Source organism: Pelecanus crispus, chromosome 20 (assembly GCF_030463565.1).
Source record: "Pelecanus crispus isolate bPelCri1 chromosome 20, bPelCri1.pri, whole genome shotgun sequence".
Taxonomy (NCBI): Eukaryota; Metazoa; Chordata; class Aves; order Pelecaniformes; family Pelecanidae; genus Pelecanus; species Pelecanus crispus.
The window spans coordinates 3,669,876-3,693,586 of record NC_134662.1 but is presented as its reverse complement, the minus strand read 5'-3'; the positions used below and the strand labels follow the sequence as shown (position 1 = coordinate 3,693,586).

At 59.1% G+C, this 23,711-nt stretch overlaps 2 protein-coding genes across 4 annotated transcripts; one reads left to right on the top strand and one right to left on the bottom strand.

Moving 5' to 3' along the window:
- Positions 1-540: 540 nt before the first annotated feature.
- On the bottom strand, positions 541-12,356 carry LOC104031644 (hippocampus abundant transcript 1 protein). 3 transcript variants are annotated; one of them, XM_075723703.1, is made up of 12 exons: positions 12,273-12,356; positions 9,365-9,460; positions 8,063-8,125; positions 6,816-6,943; positions 6,259-6,373; positions 5,476-5,694; positions 4,646-4,759; positions 4,110-4,181; positions 3,588-3,700; positions 3,312-3,409; positions 2,576-2,742; positions 541-2,487 (listed from the first exon to the last, which is right to left on the bottom strand). In XM_075723703.1, exons 1-12 carry the CDS (start codon positions 12,354-12,356, stop codon positions 2,278-2,280), a joined length of 1,479 nt encoding a protein of 492 aa, XP_075579818.1. In that variant the 3' UTR covers positions 541-2,277. The 3 variants fall into 3 exon arrangements, with proteins under 3 accessions (XP_075579818.1, XP_075579817.1, XP_075579819.1); XM_075723702.1 differs by lacking the exon at positions 12,273-12,356 and having other exon boundaries at positions 9,365-11,259; XM_075723704.1 differs by lacking the exons at positions 4,646-4,759; positions 12,273-12,356 and having other exon boundaries at positions 9,365-11,259.
- A 5,891-nt stretch (positions 12,357-18,247) lies between these two features.
- SHC2 (SHC adaptor protein 2) lies at positions 18,248-22,907 on the top strand. Its single transcript, XM_075723687.1, is given in 13 exon segments — positions 18,248-18,364; positions 18,366-18,872; positions 19,572-19,642; positions 20,035-20,095; positions 20,286-20,405; positions 20,514-20,567; positions 20,786-20,837; positions 21,011-21,137; positions 21,278-21,458; positions 21,542-21,608; positions 21,704-21,868; positions 22,321-22,622; positions 22,779-22,907. Coding segments are annotated over 13 exon segments (1,953 nt in total).
- The last annotated feature ends 804 nt before the right edge of the window (positions 22,908-23,711 follow it).

The window sequence follows — 23,711 nt, the reverse complement described above, 5'->3', positions numbered from 1 at the left end:
GCACAGACCATCCCAGTAACGTTCAGGAATTTGGAGCATCACCACAATGAGCTGGGGAAAATTGGAGTCATCGCAGGTCACCGAGACTTTCTGCTAGCTCTGTTCTCCAGTCCTGCAATTAGATCCACACCAGCAAACCCTCAGGGTCCAAGGTGGCTGCCCTCTGCACGGACAATAATCTACTCTTACAGTTCTGATTACAGGATCTGGATACCAGGCTGGATTAATGCAAAACAAACTATGAATTATTTCACTTAAATGTCCACCTCCAATAACTAACCGGTCCAAAAAAATTGGTAAACAGACATTAAATTATTAGTTCAGCACAGTCTAGGCAGGCAGTGATTCCAAGCTGTTAATATCTGACAGGCATTGAAGAGACCTACGCGCAATTGCAGCTCTCGAGCAGTCCAAAGCCAACATTAACCAGCCCTCACGCTGCCAAGCGCGCAGAAGAGGTCAGACCCTGAGCACAGCCGGGAGCTCACGGCCCCTCGCGCTGCCAGAGCGGGGCGAGCTGGGGGACGGACGGTGCTCTCCCCGGCTTGTGCCGGTTGCGGGCCAGGGCCTGAGCTCTCCAGGGTCGTCCAGTTGGTGTTTTCCATTAAACCCAGAGGCAAATGGCGTTCGCGGTCGCTGCTGCGCAGGCACAGCATCAGCCACGGTTACCCGTTTGCAAAGATCCAAGACGTTAAGTGACCGCGCTCCCTCCCTTTTGGCCCTTCTCCCCTAAGTTACCTGTCCCAAACCGACAGAGAAGGGATCCCAGGCAGAGAACGACAGCTGTTGCACATACCCCACTCTGAGACGGGAGTATTTTTGGCCATTGTATCCTCAATTCCCTTAATAACTAATTTCTTAAGTGTTCCCAGTTTGGTCTTTACTTCCCCAGTGATTGCTCAATGCCATTGCTTCTAATCTTACTCAAATGAGAACAATTGTTTCCTGCCATATCTCTACGCATCTACAACCAACCAAGCGTTCCCTATGTGTTTGTCTTAGCTTCTTTCACAACGCTCAAGTTCAAGTATCTGCTGCTCTTTCTAAACAGAGCCAAACCGTGCAGCATGGGTTGCAATTTCATTTTTCAACAAAACGAAAGCCTTCATAGCAGGCTGAGAAATGCTACACAGAATCCAAACCTCTAAGTTCAAATCAATTGCAATCGTCACCATCAGGATCTTCTGGACTGAGAAAAAACAAGCTACAGTCATTATCTGGTTTTAATATCAGATGGCAAGAGCTTGGGGAAAAATCAACATGCTTGATAAAAGTGCTTGAGATAAACAGCTATTTTTTTGACCTTTCTCTCAGGAAACCACGCTTTATCAAAGTGCTTAGCAGAGTTTAGTTGTTTTTCCAGCCTCTCAAGAGAACTGTATTTTCTAAACAACACTTAGAGTTCCACAAAAAGATTTCTGAGAAATCCTTCTACCTGCTACCTACGGAGGTAGCGACAGACAAATGTTACATCAGTGTAACAAAAAAAGAAAAACCAAACCAGAAATACAAACGTTGTTGACCATCTAAGCATTTGTAATTCATGTAGCTGCCCTTCTCTCATCTGCCCATTCTCCCTTGTGTCAGTTGCAACTTTACGCCTTAATTTTTCTTAATCTTCACCAGAACATTAAGTCAGTAGATTTTTTTTTCACTTGGGCCGGAACAGGCAAATTCATCAGATCCTCAAGCAGCGAGGATCTGCTCATGGTTGGCTACACTATCTGTTCTTCATAGACGCACACACTTTTTACTCGGTGCGTCACAGCACGGGCTGCGCAGACGGCGCAAGACAGCCATCAAGCCTCTCCGCAGGCCGAGGTTAGCCAACCGAGCCGTGACGGGATCAGTAGCAAGTACCAATTATATCAGGGGATGGGGGCACGTAACAGATGCCTTGTTTTACTCTGGCTGGCAACTCAGTTGGTTCACAGTAGAACAAAGACAATGCTAGCTCCTGCATTTTTCACTGGCGAGTTGAGTATTTGGCAGGTCACACCATGAAGTTCAGTATTGGCGTACAAGGGCAGGTTTGCTTTAAAGAACTATCCCTTCATGTGGAGCAGTTCAGTATCTCTCCCTTCCATCAGCCCCAGATGACACAATTCCAGTTTTGCACCAGCTGGGTATATTTGGCTCGAAGGGAAACCCTGTCCCTTCTCATTAGCTGTTAGTGGCACAGTCCATTACCTCGTTTCTTCTCTCCCCCCACCCCAACTGGCTAAGTCCATCCTTGATCTGGAGTTGAGACGCAAGCCAGGTCCTTCTCTCCCAACCTCATACGCTGCTGTCCTCGAGCAGGGGCTCCTTGCCATCCAATCCTCCGGCCTGCGGGCTGTGGGTGTGGGTCTGGGCTCCATTACTGTGCTTCTTGTGGCTGCCTGATCTGAGTGTGAGGTTGTGTTCTGGAATGAACAAGGCCACCAGGAGCGACAGCAGGACAGAACAAGCCCCAAACAGGAATGGAGGCCCTGGGATAATGCTGCTCTGTAGGGCAAAACACAGGAACGATTAACGCTCAAGTGCAAGGACAGAAGCAGCCCAGCAAACAGGATAATAACACTGAACAGGTTACCTCGTCCGTAGGGTTGGCCATGTTGGGTTTGGAGGCCTTACCCAAAGTTTCCACCTCAGCCATTTCATTCAACTCCACATGGAAGAGATAGAAGACAAAGCCATAGAGCGCCGGCCCCAGGCCGTTACACAGACCCCGAATTCCAGTGATCATCCCCTGCACCACACCTGAGGACAGAGCGAGGGAAGGAAGATCAGCTTACAGCTTTCTGAAGAAACCTGTTTTATTCAAGGATGCTTATGTATTTAAAGACAGGATGAAACATTCAGATCTGGATGGGCATGCACTCTATAGATGAAGTGGCTAGCTCGCGATTAACTTCGCTCAGTATCAGGTTTTACAAAAATCTGTAATGCTGGGCTTGCTACTTTTGAGAATAAAATGAGCATGGGCACATCAAGCAACAATTTCCAACTGAACTGGAATTTAAGGCAGCCAAGTCTGAGGACTCAGGGTCGAACCATGAAGTGGGCAAATGATTAACCAGCAGTCTCCTCTCTACCTCAGACAGGCAACACCGAACACCTACGTGCATCATTTAAGAACTCCCTCCCAAAGCACCCACCATGGTCAAAGGCAAGAGTGTCAATACTACTAAGAAAAAAGCGACACTCCACAGCTGGCACAGATGTTCCTGCCCACCCCTCCACTACCAATGCTGAGAATTTGAATGTGCATCAGCTCAAGCGCCCACTGGAATGAACGCGCCCATTACCCAAATCCCCAAGTGACTCACCCTGTTGGTCAGGGTCCGCGTTCCTCGACACCATGGCACTGATGGCTGGGAAGGTGATGCTAGACATAGCAGCCACAGCTCCTGCTGCCCACATCATCCTCGGAGAGAAAGAGGGAGCAGTTAGGAAGCCGGCTCCCGAGGGCCGGCTGCAGGCTAGCACCGCGGCAGGGCAGCATCTCCCTCTGCCGGGGGACGGGGAGCTGCCGCAGAGCCATGGAGCCAGCGTGGAGGGAGAAACCTGCCGACGCCAGGAGACGAACTTGGGCAAACTCTTACCAAGGCTGCGACCCGAAGCCGTACCAGGCAAGCTGCAGGATCTGGAAGCCTAGTCCCAACAGGATGGTGTTTTTATTTCCTATCGAACGCATGAGAATTCCCAAAACTACTGTCTGGAAAGAAAAACAGGTGCTTTCAAAGTAAGCGCAAAGAAAGATGACAACACTGGAAGACAAGACGACGGGAATCCGAGGGAACTTGTGCTGCTGTGAGACTGGCTATCATGCACATGCACTCCTCCACTCTAGTAACGTTGTGTTAGAAACTACAGAGCAATCAGAGCACAATCTACAGAGTTTCACAGAGCAGTGCGGGGCCACCCCACGGTTCACCACAGTTGGTTATTCAACAAACAACAGCTACATTCAAAAGATAACAGAGAAGGACTGCAGGTAGCCATGCACGGGCCCGATGATATCTGTGTGGCCACAGGGATTCTGACAACTCACCAGCCCTGATTATCAGAAATTTTGGACATTCTTAGAACCATACTGCTGAGCCAAGACAGAAATTGCTTCTCACCTGAGCCAGTATAGAGAGAATTCCAACTACACCAATAAAGGCTGCCACGGTCTCCGAGGAAAAACCAATGACCTGTGAAAACACCAAAGAGGGACTTTTCAGGCGAGAGATTTGTACCATACGAGAAAAGCCACTCCATCAGCATCACTAATGTTTACTGACACTGCTTATCAGGTACTTAAACATTAATCAACCGTACCTTCCACTACCTCCCTGCTGCCACAGGAATAAAATGGAAGCTTTTCCTCTGGCTGAAGAAGCAGCTTTAAATCACTGGGCTCACCTTAAATGCCTGAAAGTGGGATGGACAGGCAGACCACCAGCAAGAAGCCAAGCAAGGGTCCTGGCAATGCCTACAGAGCGGTCGCCAGGCTCCCACATTTTTCAGGAAAGCTGGAACAAGTCCCTGTTTCTTACAGCTTCAACTTTACTAAGCTATTGGCCAAGATTAGCTTCCTCAGGACATGCAACTAAGATAACATTTGTAGGCTGGGATTTCCTGCATTCAGAGCCTTCCCTCATCGCAAGAGGCTGACCTGTCGCAGGTACAGGAAAAAGCTGGAGTACTGGCCGGCTTCGGGAAGGTAGGAGAGAAAGACAGTGATACAGATGAGCAGCACTGTGGAATCCTGACCCACTTTCCGCAAGGACTGTAGGGAAGGGAGTGGAGAATGAAAAAAAGGTTAAAAAAAAAAGAGTTAATATCATTAAATATTGTCCAGGTACAGAAATAGCAAAACCAAGTGCTTAAGTCACCATCTTACATTTAAGAAGTGAATGCTTGAATGAAACCAGACCAGCATTTCAGAGGAAGATATGAACGCTGCCACAACACACCAGACCAGGTGTACCATTGCATCTACTTACACCCTAGAATGAGGAATTTTTATCTTTCTCAGATTTATACTCAAGTGCTTTTGATCAGAATTGTTTTTTCCTCAGCCAGCCAAAATAATCTTCCTAGCAAGCAAAGGTGAGGTGAAACTGTGCAAAGCTCATCATCGTTAGCAAAGGTCCTGACAAGCCAGGAACGCAAGAGACTTCTCCTGACACACTACTATTGCTAGGTAATGGAATTTATATTCAAACAACTGGCACATTTCCACCAAGAGACGCTCTTGCTTCAGGACATCAGGAGCTGCTTTTAGATGGTTCATAGCTATATGAAATCAGTTAGACACTGCTAGACAGCTCTATATACACTCAGTGTGCCGGCAGTTGAACATTGTACCTTTGATGGCGTTAATCTAAGTCTCGCATCCTTCACCTTTTGTGGAATGCATCTTCCTTTTGAGAGAAATTAGCAGAACTAAAGCAAATATAAATCATTACCAGCACGCGGAAAAACAACAGCAAGATTACTTACAGCGAAGGGGTCTGCTTGTTCCCAAGAGATTGGAGCTCCCCAGGAGACCGGGCGCATCTCTTCTGGCAGAGACTCTGGCACAGCCAGCAAGATGAAACCAATATCCAGCAAAGCAACACCTGAAGCTAGCACAACCACCAACGTATCGCCATAGGCTTGGGACAGGTATGCACCAATTGCTGGGCTTGTGACCAGACTAGCAGCAAACGTGGCTGACACCTGGAAGCATAAAACATTAATACAGCCTCTTCTTCCTAGAGCCTACTTTCTCCTCCAGAGTAACCCAAGGGTACTAGTTTTGCCATCTTTGATGGAGATAATCCAGGTGAACAGGGACTCCTGTAGACAGAAAGATGACACGTTCTCTTGGTGCAATCTAGGCTAAGTTCTAGCAAAGGGAAATTAAAGCTATCCTAACAATTTATATACGATAATTTCAGTAACCCCATAGAAAGGGCCCGATGGCAGGCTACTCATATGCATGCCAGCATCACAGCCTGCTGCCTTTCCTGGTACAAAGAAGTTCACAGACCAGGCTGATTTAAAGGTTGAGCAACAATTCAGCCGGTATTCAGATCACATAGAAATTAGCCTTCTCCCTCAGTGCTAAATCACAAACAGAACAACAGGGAGACCGTATTATTAGCGAAGCGCATATCAGCTTTTCACTGATACTGTCCTCAGGCTCGTCAATAAATCTCCCACCCTAATTTTATACCTCTCCTACCTGCAAAGCCCCAAATATTTCTTTCAAGAGACAAGCCAGTTATTCAAGCTCCTTACCAAGCCATACGCCGTGCTGCGTTCATGCTCCTGTGTGATATCGGCAACGTAGGCAAAAATCACAGAAAAGGTGACAGCAAAGACTCCAGACATGGAAATGACAGCAAAATACCACCTGAAACAGGCATTGCCAAAGGCAGAGTTAGAGAGAAAACCACACGGTAGTCCACAGCTGCTGAATTAGAACCTCTCCCTTATTCTTCCGGCAGTCCATCCTACTTCATCGCACCAGAAAGCGCTCAGGAACACCGAGCTTCGGTCTGGAGGCCCATCGCTTATTTTCCCCACACAGGAAGGAAACATCAACGTGCCCTAATAGTGATAACGCACCTATCGGGGGAACAGGCACCAGGGGAGGAAAGACAGACTCTTTCTTCCTGATGCTGAACCCTCCGGTAGAACCAAACAAGTAAATTAGTCTCTAGGCTTAGCATCCTTCTCCACTGGAGGGACTCTTCCATCTCATCCTCAAATGCAATACCCACAAATCCCCCATCGTTCAGCCTCACACTCATTCCTCTCCTCAGAAGCCCTCGTTATAACAAGAGTAAACTCACCATGGACTGATCTTCATAAGGGGAATTGGTGCACACGTGAAGAAGACAGTGAGGAGGAGGAAGGATTTCCTGCCCCAGACATCAGAGAGAGCACCAATCAGCGGGGCACTTAGAAAAGAAAGCAGACCCTAAGACAGACAAGACAGGGCGACAGAGAGAAATCCCTCAGTCAAATTCTGATTGTTGATAGCAAGAGCTTTTGACAACATCACCTAAAGATAAAAATAAGAGGAGACAATCCATTTCTATTTTCCACAAGCAGGCAATATTACCAAAACTTAACAGTTTGTTAAACTGCTCACACCATTTTAGGGAGGAAAAAAAAATCCTCGACCAGCTAGGTGCTGCCAAACACTCCAATTACTTCCCATTCTCTGCAACTGCTCGGCCTGCAGCTATGGTCTTCCCAAGCGTGCCTGTGCAGCAGGGAGTTGCCCTGCCAGTACCTAAAACGATGTTGGCACAGCTTCATCGCATTAACATCTGCTGCAGTTCTAGGGAAAGCTTTCTCTTTTAGATGGAGACAAGACAGACCCAATGAGATGCCAAGGCCATTGAGCACAAATAAAATTGTTCAATGCCTTTCAACATCTTTCAAACCCGAGATGCGCAGGGAAGAGCCCTTAATACGGGAGCGCCCAACTCACATTGAAGCAAAAAGCTCTGGGGCCATTTTCTGAGATTCTCTTGCCAGAACCAGGGCCTAACAATCTGTTTTGCCACATTCCCGAGTCAGAACACATGGCTACTGCTTGTTCGCTATAGCTGCCTCCAATTCTGCGCTGGGAATGCTGGTCTAGTGCAAACTCAGCTGCCCACTTACCATGTCACAGCGTACTCCCCACCTTCATCTGGGAGAGCCCACTAAGGCCCGCTTAGTTTCAACTTCTATTACTGATAAGTTCAGATCTCATTGATTTTTTATTTTGTTACGCTCCAGAATACGGATACATGGCGATTAGAATATTTTCAGCTGAAACACATAGCTGTTATAGCCCCAAACCCATGTTGACAAGCATCACGTTGTTAATACTGCTCAGTAAAATCCACTACACAAGCTACCTGATGTCTATGCTCTGTCAATGCTTCCTTTTGCATTAGGTTTGCTAGTGGCACCCCAAACTGAAATATGGACATTTATCTGTCAAATACTGGTTGACATCAGCAAATGACACAGATTATAATGGCTTGCCACTTCTTGCGCTAATCACAGATTCAAATGAAAGCCTGGAAGGAATATTCCTTACCTTGACTCCATGAATCAGGCCATTCATCAAGAATGTATGTTGAGGAAAAGTCTGGTGTAACACCTAGGAAAAAAAAAAACAAAACCAAAACATGAAAACTAGTAACTTCTGCAAAATCCCCATAAGCACCTGACAGCTAGATGCTTGGAAGAGCGCAAACAGGGAAAATGGGAAATACGCTACCGACACAGCCACTGCTGTACCTACGTGAGGAGCTCTACCTCCCCTCTCCAACAGGGGCAGCCGCTTTCTTTAATACTTCCCAGGTCTATAAATTAATCCAGCACGCTTGGGCAAGGCTAAGATAATCGGAAACATGCCTTTCTCCATCCCTGCACCATCTGATTTCCCTCTGGTTTTACTTCACGTGACCACATAACTTTCCTGTTGTTCTCTCCCCCTTTTGTACTACGTTTGATTTGCATTTTGTACTACTAAGCTAGTCCTGTATTTCTAAATGCCTTTGCATAAACCAAGACTCCTTTTCCGTAGTTACCTAGATATCAGAGATCAGGTCAAAAATATGCATGGCACATTAGACTTCAATGTGAGCTGGCATACCACCACCAGAAAATGAATTTAAAGAGCTGAGAATTCTTCCTGAAAGTGCCAAATCAGAAATTTACAGCTCCTTAACTAAAGGCAAGTATCCGAGATGAGACTTTAAGTTTCTTTAATAAAGAATATCCCTCTGCACTTGACTGTGAAGTTGCCTTTGCTGCCTGTGTTAATCATAACACAGTCAAGTCCTGAATGAGTTACCAGTGGGCTCTCCTGGAACGAGCATGACTTGGTGTAGCAAGAAATTGTCTCTGCTTTGACAGCCCAGACAATGATGGTGGTAGTTCAACAAAATTCTCTTTTATCCCTAAATAAGTCAGTGTAGGGCAAAAGGGGCAGTCTTTGGATAAAAAGTCAAAGCTTTGCTCAACTTTCTTTCATTAAGCTCCCAAGTGCACTTTTTTTTAATACCTAGGGGAAAAAAAGGCAATAAATGACAGTAAACTACCAGTAAATTCTAGTAATTTCAGGTCAAGTCTTTCACTCCTTTCCTGAAATCCTCCAAAAGCTTTCAAAAATCTAACTCATGTTTTGCTTCAAGTTAAGCTACAATAATTAAGAAAATCATTGCCCAACTCCATAAAAAATTACTATAGCTCCAGCTTTTTCAGGTACAAAGCATTACATCTCGGTTTCTACTTCCTATACTCCAAAGGCCTACGTTAAGATCTTTACCCTCGCCAACCCACGGTGAACTCTAGTCAACAAGAGCCAGTATTATTCCCAGGGAGACTTACTCACCGTTAGCATCGGCGTGGTCAGCAGCCCCCAGGCAAAGAACTCCAGGAAAATAACCACCACGGCGTGGTACACACTGGGCTCTCCGATCCCCTGTCGCTGCAAAACAGAGTTCCATAAGTAAAAAAAAATACACGTATCCTGATCTGCAATAGATTCGAGATGTGTGGTTGGACGCTGAAATGTCAACTCTGACCTAAGCCATTCCCGAGGTGATTCTGTGCTGTTTAGCGCAGGCAAGCTCATGCTGCAGCATCTCTCCGTCCGGGGTTACCAACACGTGCCTCCTACAAAGCTGATTGTTTTCAATTTCTTTTCTCCAAGAACTATTATCTTTGATACCATTATGCCTTCTCTAAACATGACCGAACGTATCATCCTTTCAATCCTCACCTGAAGGACTTGGAAACAAACCACCCCAATTCTCTGCATATTTTGACAGCAATATGTGCAACACCCCAGAAAAGACTCTGGGAGTTTGGGAAGGCAATTTTACTCCTCAGTGCCAACTCCATCTACCCAGCGTGGTGGGAAAGGCACAGTCCTTAGATCAGCTGTTAAAAAACCCCCACACCTCAAGGCCTTGCTTATCTTTCTTTCCTTAAAGGTTTCTCACGGCGTTTTCAGGGCAGCATTTGTTCTGTCACTTTTCCAAGTGCCAAATCTCAGCTGCTAGCCCAGGAGGTTTTCTCCTGCCACACAGGACACACCTACAAAGTCACAAGCTCACAAGGAAAGAAAAAAAAAATCGCAAGGAACTGGAGAAAAGCACACAAGTTTCAGCTGAATTACATCAGGGAACTGCACGGGCCAAACATTTAGTAGCACAATGTGCTTTTCCACAGCAACCCATTTCTTACATTAGCAAACCACATGATCTGGACTCACCAAGAGGTGTAGTCCAGCCCTGATACATTATTAATAAAACCACCTGAAATGTCAGCAATCCCAGCAATTTAGACAGCTTCCAGCGGCCTGAAGAGTATCCAGGAGTTAAAAAAACTTCCATCAGCTGCACAAATCTCACATCTGAAGGGATATTAGATTTCGTATGGGAAACCTCAAATCCACGGGCATTTCTTCTAGGCTAAAAGAATGGACTTTTGTATTAATTTCCTCACAGCTGACTAACATTTCTGCACTGTGCTCCTGCACAAATCATTTAATGGACCAGACCAAAGATGTACCTGTATCAGTACCCTGCCTCCAGCATTTGCTACTGACAGATTCTCAGGGCCAGGAATTCAAGAAACTTGGCATGTGAAGAGCACGCTTTTACCCAGCCACATCCTCCCGGGTTTTGACAGAATAATACTGCGTTTCAGATAACTAATACAGCTGTAAGTTAGTTGAAATACGAGAGAAGACAGCGAGATGTTATCCTGCTGAAATGTTGTTTACGTTCACAGACTTTATTAAAGCTACCTCCCGCAGACAGGCTAAGTCTGCTTAAAAAACAAATCAACAGCATCAACGCGAGAGGCACCCTACCTGAGGGGGACACGGTCATTAAAAGAAGTCAGTTTTATTGCACACAAATGAAAGAATGTTTTGCAGCAGAGGGAGAAGCCCCAAGGCAGCACGAAGCCAGTAATTAAGAGTACAGCTATCATTACCCACCTTGCTCCACCGGCCTAAGAGTCTCTCTCAGAAGACAGCAGTCCTCTCCTCTCCTTTTCATCACCCCCTTTATACCCTCTCAAGCAGTTAAACATCTCTACCACAACTGCAACAAAATTAACAGTCAATCTCTCTTTACAGAGTAGATCCAGATCTAACCTGTTCACAGCTTAATGTCACTCCTTCCACTTATCAACCGTCTTATTGCGTTAGACTCCTTAAACAATTTTGGATAGCTAATCTCCTTCGGAGTACACGGTCACCGCACCGAACCACTCCTCTAGAGGATGCACAGCTGCTACCGCAAAATATACGGATGCTACAGAAAAAAAAAGTACAAAAAAAATGCAAAAAGGTGCTAGGAGCCCTTAGGACAGGCAAGCACCTCGTGACCAGAACTACTTTCTCTCAAGAGAGCAAGCCCAGAGGGAAAGAGCTTGCAACCACCTTAGGCTCAGGTGCGCCCGCTTCAAAGCTGTCTTTGTGCAGGCACGACGCTGTCGCCCGCGCGACCTGGAGCCTCGCACGGCGCTCGCCTTCGCCCACAGTTAAAGAACTCCTCTCAAAAGAGGTAAATATTTTAGAGAGATTTGAAGGTAGCCTGCCATCCTCCAAGGGAATATTAAATGTCAGCGTTGACGTCTCATGAATCTCGTTGACATCTCGTGAAGCCCTGCACCCGGGGAAACGGATCCAGAAGCCTGTCTGGAGGATGGGAGCCCCGCACCCCTGACGGAGGGCAGAGCCGCACTCTTCCATGCTTCGGGGAGCCCCAAGGCAGCGGGGCCGTCCGCAGGCCCCGGAGCTCCCGGCACAGCCGAGGCAGCCGCGGTGCAGCCCCGGAGCCCGGCACAGCCTGGGCCCGGGCCCCCGGGGAGGGGGGCGGGAGCTGGGCGGCATCGCGGCTGGGCCGAGACCTCGCCCGCCTGTGCCCAGCGGGCCCCGGCCCACGGTCCCGGCTCGCCCCGAGGCAGGCCCGGGCCCCACCGCCTGCCCCCGGAGCCCCCACGGGCCGCCGCGCCCCTCAGCCGGCCCCGTCCCGCCCCACCGTGCCCGCGCTCCCGCGGCCCCGCAGGCCCCACGCCACGGCCGCGCACAGCTCGCCGCCGCCCCCACGCCGCTGCCCCCGGCCACGACCCGGGCTCCCGCCCGCCCGGGGGCCCTCAGCCCGGCCTCACGGAGCACGGCCCCGGCCCAACCCGCAGCCCCGTTGGCCGCCGGCCCCGCACACCGCGCCTCACGCTCCCGCGGGTCCCGCCGACCCGCGGGCCGCCCCGGCCCCCGCGCTCACGCCGGCCCCGTCCCGGATGACGATCTTCTTGGCCAGCAGGACGCTGCGGTTGAGCCGCTTCTTCTTCTTCTTCTCGCCGGTCATGGCGCCGCCGGGCCGCTGCCGTTCGCCGGCCTCCGCGGCTGCCCCATCCTCCCTGCGGCGGAGGGCCGCGCCGCGCCGAGCCCGGGCCCGGACCCGGACCCGCACCGGGCGGGGGAGCGCCGGGCCCGGGGCTGCCGGGCGCGGGGGCGGCGCCGCGGGGCGAGGGCGGCGGCCCGGCTGGCGGCGGCGGAGGGCGGCCCGCCCGCAGGCCCCGCCCCGCCCCGCCCCCGTCGCCCGGACAACGGCGCTGACGAGCACTTCCGGCCGCCGCTCCCTCGCGCTCCATTGGCTGCTCGGCTTCCCCCCGGTCAGGCGAGCCGGCCTCTGATTGGTTGGGAGGAGCGAGCGCAAGGCGCGACGGGCGGGGTGGGCGGGGCCGCTCGCCGCCAGCGCCGGCGCGGCGGAGCGCGGGGCATGCCGGGATGTGCCGGGCCTCCCCCGGGCCTCCCCCGGACAGCCTGCGTGGCCTCCTCGCCGTCCGCCCCGCGGTGGGGGCCCAGGGCCCGGGGGGCGCCGTGGGGAAGCCGGGGGAGAGCGGCTGCTGCCTCCCCGTCCCCGCATGAACGACACCTGGCCCGGCCCGGGGCGGCGCCGGGCAGATGGGCTGGCACCGGGGGTTACCGGGGCAGGCGGAGCGGCACTGCCACATCTGCGGGACATGGGTCGCAGCCTAAGGGGGTGGTGGCGGGGCCCGGGGTGCGGGGTGCAGGTTTGCGCTGCCCACGGGCCCCGCCGCCTGCCTGCCTGCCCGTTTTCAGCGCTGCCGTTGCCGGGGGGGACCCCGGGATCCCGGAGGCAGGGGGCCAGAGGGGCTCCCGATGGCTGCCCGAGAGACCCGGTGGTAGAGCTCCGGCCTGCCGTGGCGTGGGGGGCAGGCGGGTGTGGGGGGACTGTGCTGCGCCCATGCAGCAGCCGGGCCGGGGTCCCGCTCCCTGCCCGGAACGATTAAATGGGCAAGGGTGGGTTACCTCGGGGTGTCCGGTTTTTTCCTGCTCCGCATCAGCGCCGATGGTCTCCGCGTCCTGCAGCGCCGGCGGTGAATTGCGCGGCTGCCAGGGCTGGTGGGGAGGCTGCGGATGCTCCTGGCTGCCCAGCTAGAAACATGGCACCGCCGCCCGCCCCCGCTTTCCTGCCCAAAGTTTCCCTCTTGCTACGACCCGACTGAGCCCTCCTGTTGCCTGGCTTTCAAAAGCTTAAAATTTCTTCTGGTTTCCACAAAGAATCTGAAATCGAACCGAGCTTGCGTCAAGCCCCCGCTTCCCCTGTGCTCTCCCACCCGACCGCCTGTGTCTCGGGGCAGAGCTGCCGTCTCTCTGCTCCCTCCTCGTCGGACTTATTCTTGCCGGGCCTGCAGTCGCTGCAGGCGCTCAGGCAGATGGACAGTGACGGGCAGGTTTGCTCCACTGCCAGCTCTCCCGGCCATGTGCCGGCGTGCCTGCCGGCACCTCCTGGCTGGAGCGGGAGCCGGGCTGGGGGCAGGAAGGTTGAACAGGGACCCACGGCCACGCCGGGGGTGGTGGCACAGGAGGAGGTGGCTGAAGGGTTGTCCCTGCACCACCGCAACCCCTCGGTGCCGGGCTGGTGGCCTGCTCAGCCGGCTTCGGTCGGGGTAGTTACAGCCGAGCGCCTTCCTGGGAGGATCCCGGCCCTTTCCCTGAGCCTGGCACCAAGGGCAGACGGGGAGGGGGCAGCTGGGCCCGGGGCTGGAGGGGCTCGGTGCTGCCAGGGGGCTGCGGTGCAGCTGCCGGTGCTGTGGCAGGAGAGCAGCGCCTGCCTCGGCACCGCCGGCGAGTCGCTTGGTTGTGCACGCACGCGTTCCCTTCCCCTAATTCACCCTTCACGCATTGGAGAGCACTTCATGTCGATTCCCCTAAAGCAGTGCCAGAGGTGTAAGGAGATTAATTAGGCACAGTTTAAATAAGTTATGCAAATCGGTGCCACCGCAGAGTGGCAGGGCAGGGTCAGCCCTGCTCACCCCTCCCCGCTCCAGTTGGCCGCCCCAGCAGCATCGCTCGGTCCGGGCGCCGTGGGGTTGCTGACCAGCATGCGCGCGTGTGGCAGCGACGGGGGTGAGAGCCTGGAGGGACCTCGTGGTGGGGCAGGACGCTGCCCTGCAGATGGGGTGATGAGATGCCATGGGGCTCCCCCTGCCCACGGAGTGCCCGAGGCTGCGATCCAGCCCTTATTCACGGAGGCTTTCCTTTGAGTAACGATTAAAAGCAGCCGGGGGAGAGCCCTTGATGTGAAGCTAACTCTCCAGAGCCTGAGACCAGCTGCAAACGAGACAAAAATAATCCCCCGGCCTCCAGGGACTTGCAGAGGAGAGGAGAGCAGCTCCAGCTCCCCTGGGCTGCAGGCGAACGCCCGGCTTTGCTCCCATCCCCACGCCACGGGGTGCCCGGTCCCGTCCCCACGCCACGGGATGCCCACGGTCCCCAGAGTGCAATGCACATGGCATGGGGTAAAATGCCTGTGACCTCCATGGGGACCTGGCGTCTTCCCTCAGGCCAACCCCCAGCCCTTGGGAACGTGCACCCAGAGCCACCCGCGCCGGGCAGGGAGCCATGGCCCCACTGGAGCCACCTCGAGAGCGCAGAGGAGCCCGACTCATTCCAGTGCTCTGCGGAGGTTTAAAACAAAACCAGGGAGGGCGGAGAGAGGAGAGAGCAAGAGAAGCGGTTCCTAATATGGCAACAGCAAATGTAATTCTATTACCTTGATTTATTGATCGCACTTAGAGCAATTACTGGCTTTCACCCCATCACCTGCCAGGGAGCAGGAGACAGCGAGGAGAAGGCAAGACAAAGGCGGCCGCGCGTTGCCCAGGGCACGGTCGGCCTCCGGGGAGGCTCCGGTTTTGTTTGTGCCGGTTGGCGTGGGGGCAGAGCTCCCACCCGCCTGCGCGGCCGCAGCAGCATCGCTGCCGCAGGCAGGGGAGCCGGGTGGTTTCCACCCGGTCAAGGAGACTCCTCGGGCAGCTGAAGCCAAGCGCGTCCGCTCTGCAAAGAGCCTGTGATGCCGGCACCGCCGGGACAGAGCCCAGGCGTTACGATGACTTTGGCGATGGAGGGCTGGGGAAAGGCAAGGGTCCCCAGGGCCCCAGCACGGCAGAGCAGCTGCAGGCCCCGCTCTGGGCCCCGGGGTGGGTTTCGGCTGTGGGCCCCCTCGCCCCGCGGCTCCTCGCCTCTCTGCGCCCAGCCTGCCAGGAGCCCGGCTAGGGCTGGGGAGTCGGCATCCATGGCAAAGCCCTGGAAATGCCAGGGCAGAGGCTGAACTCGAAAGGAAGCGGCAACTCCAGGCTTGGTCCCCAGCTCTGCCAGGGCTGCGCTGGGCAGCTGGTGTGAGTTGTGCTGGAGCATCGCCCCGTTGCCTTGCAGGGACGGGGCTCGCACCCTCCGCCTGAGCTCGGCTCCTGCCACCCCCGGCACCGGCAGGAAAACCCGGCGGGACTCCCCGGCTCTGTCCGCACCAGCTCAGCGCCCATCTCGCAGCCGGGGGGGACACGCACGGCCCAGCCCCTCTCCGAGCCCTGCAGTGAGCGGGATGCTGTGGGTTGGTGCCAGGCTTGACAGGAGGGCTGAGTCCTTTAAACCACTGGAAAAAAGCAGCAGCCCCAGGGCTGCAGGAAGGGCAAGTTACTTGATTGAGGTCAGAAAGTCCTTTTAAGGTTGGGGTTTTTTTTTTCCCTGCTTGCTGCAGATACTGGCAGAGAAGCAAGAAAATGATTGTGCTTTTTACTGCCTGAGCCCTCCAGACAGATATAAACAAGCATGAGCCAGACCTGGCTTTGGAGGCAGAATGAAATCAGAGCGAACAAGACCACTGGGCTGGGAGGCACAGAAATAGCGCAGCCCCGTTGTGCAGCGAAGCCTGGCAGAGCCTCCCACACCCCCGCCTCCCAGCCAGCCCCGGGGCTCCCTGCGAGCCATTCTCGACCATGAAGATGTGGAAAAGGCAGAAAATGTCCCCGTTGTGGGTGAGGGCAGCAGCTGGGGGCAGCTGACCCCTTCCAGAGGCTGCCTGCTCACCACTCCAGCTAATTGCAAAATGTGAGCGGTGAACAGCCGGTGCATCAGCCTTACGGCTCCCGGGGGAAGGCGGTAGCCCTCTCCTGCTCCACTGCCCCCCCAGCCCGTTAACCCTGCAGCACCCGCAGCAAAGCTGGGAACCCGCAGGGCTGGGGCGAGCCCAGGGGCCTCCGGCTCAACCGTGGGCCACAGCGAGTGGGTTTGGACCAGGGTGCGGGGCAGAGTGCGAGCGGCTCCCTCCCCACGGGCTGTGGTTGCAGGGGCACACAGGGGTGGGGGGGGGCAAGCAGGTGTGGGGGCTGCAGAGCTGTGCCCAGAGGTCACAGGTGCCCCAGGCTGGGCCGAGAATTCCGGCTGGCCTCGTCCCCCGCTGTCCCCAAATGTCGGGACCATGCCTGCCCGTTCCGTGCTTCCCACCACCACCTCCCTGCAGCCCCCGCTGGTGACTCGGGGGGGGGGCACAGCCTTGGGGGCACAGGGTGGCTGGGGATGCTGGGGGATGCTGGGGGGGGTGAGAGGTGGCCTGAGGATGCTGGGGGGGCCGGGGGATGCTGGGGTGACTGGGGGGGGTGAGAGGTGGCCTGAGGATGCTGGGGAGGCCGGGGGATGCTGGGGTGACTGGGGGGGGGGGGCGGCCTGAGGATGCTGGGGAGGCCTGGGGGGAGCCGGGCAGCCAGGAGATGCTGGGGGGGGCAGGGATGCTGGGGGGGTGAGAGGTGGCCTGAGGATGCTGAGGGGACTGGCGGGGCCAGGCAGCTGGGGATGCTGGGGTGGCTGGGAAATGCTGGGGGGCCCGGGGGGGACAGGTGGCCGGGGGATGCTGGGACAGCCTGGGGGGACCAAGGATCCTCCGGCGGCCGGACATGCTGGGGAGCCGGGGGGGGCGGGCAGCCGGGAGATGCTGGGGCGGCCGGGGGATGCTGGGGGGCCCAGGGATGCTGGGGGCCCGGGGGCCTGGGAAGCCAGGGGATGCTGGGGGGCCCAGGGATGACAGGGTGGCCTGGGGATGCTGGGGTGGCCGGGGGATGCTGGGGGGGCCTGGGGATGCTGGGGCAGCCGGGAAATGCTTGGGGGGCCAGGGTGGGGTGAGCAGCCGGGGGATGCTGGGGGATGCTGGGGGCCCAGGGATGCTGCGAGGGCTGGGCAGCCGGGGGATGCTGGGGGGCCCGGAGATTCTGGGGCGGCCAGGAGATGCTTGGGGGATCCAGGGATGCTGGGGGGGCCAGGAGATGCTTGGGGGGTCCGGGGATGCTGGGGGGGCCAGGAGACGCTTGGGGGGTCCGGGGATGCTGGGGGGGCTGGGCAGCCGGGGGATGCTGCGGGGCCCAGAGATTCTGGGGTGGCCAGGAGATGCTTGGGGGGTCTGGGGATGCTGGGGGGGGCTGGGCAGCCGGGGGATGCTGGGGGGCCCGGAGATTCTGGGGTGGCCAGGAGATGCTTGGGGGGTCTGGGGATGCTGGGGGGGCCAGGAGATGCTTGGGGGATCCGGGGATGCTGGGGGGGCTGGGCAGCCGGGGGATGCTGGGCGGCCCGGGGATGCTGGGGGGGCCAGGAGATGCTTGGGAGGCTCGGGGATGCTGCGGGGGGCCGGGCAGCCGGGGGATGCCGGCGGGCCCGGAGATGCTGGGTGGACCAGGAGATGCTTGGGGGGTCCGGGGATGCTGGGGGGGCCAGGGGATGCTTGGGGGGTCCAGGAGATGCTTGGGGGGCCCGGGGATGCTGGGGGGGCCGGGCAGCCGGGGGATGCCGGGGGGCCCGGAGATGCTGGGGCGGCCAGGAGATGCTCGGGGGGCCCGGGGCGGCCGCGGGTGCGGAAGGGCCGGGGGGCGGGGGCCGCGCCGGCGGGGCCGGAGCGCTCGCACCATGACATCAGCGCGGCGCGGCCCCGGGGGAGCGGGCGGGGGGCGGGAGCCGGCGCGGCGGCGGCGGAGCGGAACGGAGCGGAACGGAGCGGTGGCGGCGGAGCGGAGCGGAGCGGAGCGCGGCCCCGGGCATGCTCCCGGAGCCCAAGTATGACCGCTTCCGCGACGAGCCGCTGACCGCCTCCATGCCGTCGCCGACCCCCGCTCCCTGCCCCGCGGCGGGCGAGGAGCCCGAGCCCGGCACCACCTTCTGCGCGCTGCTGCCGCGGATGCCGCAGTGGAAGTTCCCGGGCCCCGCCGGTTTCCTCGGCCGCGGCCCCGCCGGTGCCGGCCGGGAGCTCTCCGCAACGACCCGAGCGGGGGGGAGCGGGGCCGCGGGGACCCCCTCGGCGCTGGCCGCCGTGCTGGGCGCCTGCGAGCCGCTCTGCGCCGCGCCCTGCTCGTTACCGGCCGGCGGGCGGGCGCGGGGGGCGGCGGCGGCGGCGGGGCGGGCGGCGCGGGCGGAGGCGGCCCGGCCGGGCGGGGAGGAGTGGAGCCGAAAGGGCAGCTTCATCCGCAAACCGGCGCAGGGCTGGCTGCACCCCGACGAGCGGGTGCTGGGGCCCGGCGTCTCCTACATCGTCCGGGTAAGTCCCCGTGTCCCCCCCCCCCGGCCCCACGCGTGTCCGTGGCGGCGGGCGGCCGGGAGCCCCATCGCCACCGGGCCGGGGCTCGGTGGGTCTGCCCGCTCCGCCCGAGCGCTGCGGGCTGAGCCCCCCGCCCCGCTTCGGGTTCCCCGCTCCCCGGCTGCCCCAGGGCCGGCTCTGCCACGTCCCGTGGGACCTGCTGGGACGGGCGTCGTGGGAGCCCACAGGGCCGTGACTGCGGCCAAGGGGCCGTGGCGGGGATCCAGCCCGGAGGGTGTCCTGGGCAGCCACCCCCAGGCCCCTTCGCCCCGTCACGGGCAGCCCCGTTACGCTGCCCGCATCGCTTGGCACATCTTGGAGGGTGGGCGCAGCCTCCTGAACCAGCCTGGCGGAGGCCGGGGGCCGGGGGGGCTTTTTGTGCCGGGGAAGCAGCCCCAGGACCCGGCAGCAGCCAGCCCCTACGAGGGCGGCACAAGCCGTAGCACGCAGATGAGTTTGTCGGGTCTCAGCGCGGCGTGCGACGGGGAATTTTGGGGTGGAGGGTGAAAGGGTGTCGGGGTGAGAGCCCCGGCGCTGGCATCGAAGGGGCCCTTCTCACGGACACCCGGCTCCTCCCCTCCTCTCTTCTCCATCGCCTGCCCTGGGCTGGCGGCGGCGGTGGCCGGAGGAGGCTGCTCTGCCCGTGTCCCCCCGCCGCAGTACATGGGGTGCATCGAGGTGCTGCGCTCCATGAGGTCCCTCGACTTCAACACCCGGACGCAGGTCACCAGGTATGGCCCCGCGGTCCCGCTCTCCCGCATCCCGCTGCCACCCGGAGCCCCCCGGCAGCCCCGGGTGCTCCCCCTCCCCGGGACCCCATGGAGACGGGGGGGCACGGGGCCAGGGTCTGGAGGTCCCTGCCCTGCGGGATCCACCCCGCACGTGGGGACGTGGACGAAGGGCACTGCCGCGGATCAGTGGGTGGAAAGAGGAGAAGGGAGGTGGCGCCGGCCGGGCTTACGTACCACGGGCCCGTGACGTGGGGCAGCGCCGTGGGGACGCTGCAGCGCCTGGGGCTGCGGGGTCTGATGCCCCCAGAGCCCGCGGAGCCGTGGGCAGGGAAGTGGCCAGGAAGGGGCCGGGGGTCTGCAGCAGTAACCTGGCTGGGGGCTGTGGCTTGCAGGGAAGCCATCAACAGACTGTACGAGGCGGTGCCGGGCGTGAAGGGCATCTGGAAGAAGAAGGTGAGTTTGCACCCAGGCGGTCCCTCCCTGGGCTCCTTCCCGGGGGGAGATGGGACAGGGTGCTGGGGGTGCCTGCCCAGTTCATGGGGCAGAGCCTGGGGTCTCTCGGGAGACCCTCTTTGCCTCCTTCACCCCAGGAAACCTGGTCCTGGGGGGCTGCATCGCCCTCCCGCTCCTCTCCCCCTGTCAGGCTCCCAACAAAGCCCTCTTCTCCATCCTGGGCAAGAGCAACCTCCGCTTTGCTGGCATGAGCATCGCTGTCAACATCTCCGTCGATGGGCTGAACCTCATGATCCCCACCACGCGCCAGGTGAGAGCCATCCCCGGGGGTGGCCCTGCCACCCGCCACCTCCCACCGCGAGCTGGGGGGCTGGCGGCCCCCACGCTGACCCCCTCACGGGCCCTGTCTCCCCTGCAGATCATCGCCAACCACCACATGCAATCCATCTCCTTCGCCTCCGGCGGGGACACGGTGAGGCACGCACGCCCCAGCCCTCCCCTGGCTGCGGTCCCCCGGGGGCAGCGGGGACGGGGGCTGCCCATGCTATGGCTGAGCCGAATTGGGGGGCAGCCTGGTCCTGGGGCAGGACACGGGGCTGGGGCCGAGCCTGTCCCCTCGCTCCGGCGGTCCCAGTCCTGCTCCCTGCACGGCAGCGGGACGCGGGCCCTGAGCTCCCCCTCTGTCCCCAGGACACCACGGACTACGTCGCCTACGTCGCCAAGGACCCCATCAACCAGAGAGGTGATGCTGGCTCCCGCACCCAGGAGCTCTGCGGAAGAGGAGGGATGCGCTGGGGGATGAAGGCTGGAGGAGGGGATCCCTCGTAGGGGGCACGAGGGGCAGCTCAGGGTGGTCCCAGAGGGGTGATGAGAGCGCGGGGAAAACACTCGAGCCATCCGTCTGTCTGTCCGCAGCCTGCCACATCCTGGAGTGTTGCGAGGGGCTGGCGCAGAGCGTCATCAGCACGGTGGGACAGGCCTTCGAGCTGCGCTTCAAGCAGTACCTGCACAGCCCCCCCAAGGTGGTGGCACCCCCAGACAGGTAGGGAGGCGGGGGGGTCCCGCCGCAGCCCCCGCACCTCCTGTCCCGGACACATGCCCTGGCTGGGGGTCGCTCTGGGAGCCCCCAGGGGAGGGCTCTGACCCGGGCAGGGTGTCCCCAGCTCGCTGTCCCTGCTGCAGGGTGCTGGGTGCAGACGAGTCAGCCTGGGGGGAGGATGAGGAGGCAGCCGAGCACGATTACTACAACAGCATCCCGGGGAAAGAGCCGCCCCCAGGGGGGCTGATCGATTCCCGGCTCCGGCACGGCACGATCCTGGGCCACGTCCGCACTCAGCCCTCCAGCTCCGGCTCCCCCAGCCAGGTGAGCCCCTGGGACCACTGCCAGCCCTGCTGCGGGGGTCCCAGGCAGGTACCCCCGACACCCTCGCTGTCTCCTCTCCCCAGGGTGGGTTTGCAGCCAGGCGAGATCAGAGCAGCCAGCCGGGGCCACCCTGGGACCTGGAGAGCCAGGGTAGGTACCACCGCAGCGGGGACCCCGGGGACCGTGCGCGGGGGTCCCCACAGTTCTGCCCTGCCCGGGCTGGCGGTGATACCCGGTCCTCGCAGGCCAGTCCTGCGACGGGTACCTGCAGGCAGACAGCCACCCCCTGGGGCCATGGGACTACGAGGAGCACATGTACGTGAACACGCAGAGCCTGGATGCCTGGGAGCCGGAGGCAGCAGCTCGCGGGGTGCCGGAGGAGAGCCCCAAAAAGGACCTCTTTGATATGAGTAAGCCACCGGGCTGGGGGTCTGGCACAGAACTCGCTACAGAGGGGCTGAGCCGTGCCGGCGGGCTGCCCAGCCGTGTGCCGCAGCCCCGGCGGTGCCCGCGCTGGCAGAGCCAGGAGCAGTGCCGTGCTGGGGGCTGGGTGGCCATGAGCCAGGGCCCCATCCTCGCCCGCCCTTGCTGGGGCAGCAGGGCCGTGCTTGGGGCAGGGCTGGGGGTGGGCACCCTGTCCGCCCACCCTGCCTGGCCCCATGGATGGGGCAGCCGTGCCGGTGCAGGGGGGCACCGTCCCCTCCGTGCCTGGGCGCAGGCGCAGCAGGGTCTGGCCTGGAGGTGGGTCCAGCCGTAACCCCAAGTCCTGCTGCCACCGCTCAGCCCTGTCCCTGTCCCCACCGTGCCCCAGCCGTGCTTCGTGCCCCGGCGGGTGATGCCCCACATTCCCTGGCTCCCGCAGGGCCGTTCGAGGATGCCCTGAAGCTCCACGAGTGCATTGCTGGGGGCTGCACCAGTCCCCCCATTGAGGACCAGTGGCCGAGCCCCCCTACGCGGAAAGCCCCCATCGCCCCCACGGAGGAGCAGCTCAGACGGGAGCCGTGGTACCACGGGAAGATGAGCCGGCGGGACGCCGAGAGGCTCCTGCAGACAGACGGGGACTTCCTGGTGCGGGACAGCCTCACCAACCCGGGGCAGTACGTGCTGACCGGCATGCACAGCGGGCAGCCCAAGCACCTACTGCTGGTGGATCCCGAGGGCGTGGTAAGGGCAGGGCGCGGGGTGGGGGACGGGGGTAAGGGCAGGGTGGGAAGGGATGCTGGGGGAGATGTCCATGAGGGTGGGCAAGCGCCGGGGGGTTTGCACAGGAGCCCTGTGCGGGAGGCAGCTCTCCCGGGTTCAGGACCGCTGTGCCCCCAGGTGAGGACCAAGGACGTGCTGTTCGAGAGCATCAGCCACCTCATCAGCCACCACCAGCAGAACGAGCAGCCCATCGTGGCTGCGGAGAGCGAGTTGCACCTGCGCCAGGTTGTCCGGAGGAAGCAGTGATGCTGAGGGGGTACGTGAGCCCCCGACCCGCTCCCCTGGCACCGGACTCGCCCCAGCCCCAGGGCAAAGCCAGAGCCCCTCCACTCCCCTCCTCTGGTTGTGCCTGGCCTCTGGGGGAGGCAAAGCCCCTCACACCCCAAAGTTGGGCTCCCTATCCCCCTCCCCGGCGGGGCCTCGCAGTCACTGGCCCCAAACCCCCCTCCGCTGCCTCCCCTCCATCATCCGCATGGGGCCCCTTGCCCAGCTGGACACGAAGATGTTTATTCCGCGTGTGGAGGTGAAATGCTGCCGGGGTGGGAGCCGGCAGGCAGCCTCGCCGAGAGGGACGGGGCCCGAACGCGGCTCAGGCAGCGCTGCCCGCTCCTGCCTGGGGCTGCCCCCAGCTCGCCCCAGCGATGGGAAGGGGCCTGGGTGGGCATCGCTGTGGGGCTGCCCTGTCCCCCTCCTGCCCGGCAGCCCTGCCTGTGCGGGGCTGGTTGAGCTGCTGGTACCACTGGCCCCCGCTGCCCGGCGCCGCGGCCCCCAGCACCGGCTCCATCCCGGCACACGGAATTGGTGTCTGGACAATGATGGAGCAAATGGCGTCGGGGCTGGTGCCAGGAGCCTCGTCGCTGGGCTCCCTGGGTGGGATGGGGTGAGCAGGCTTGGCGTGCGCAGGCGTGTGTGTGGGCGTATCCGTGTGCGTGTGCATCCGTGTGCGTGCGTGCGTAGGTATGTGAGGAGCAGCCAGGGGACCAGCCCCTTGCCCACGGAGCCATGCCTCCTGCCCAGCACTGCTGCTCCCTCGGTCCCCCCTCTCTGCCA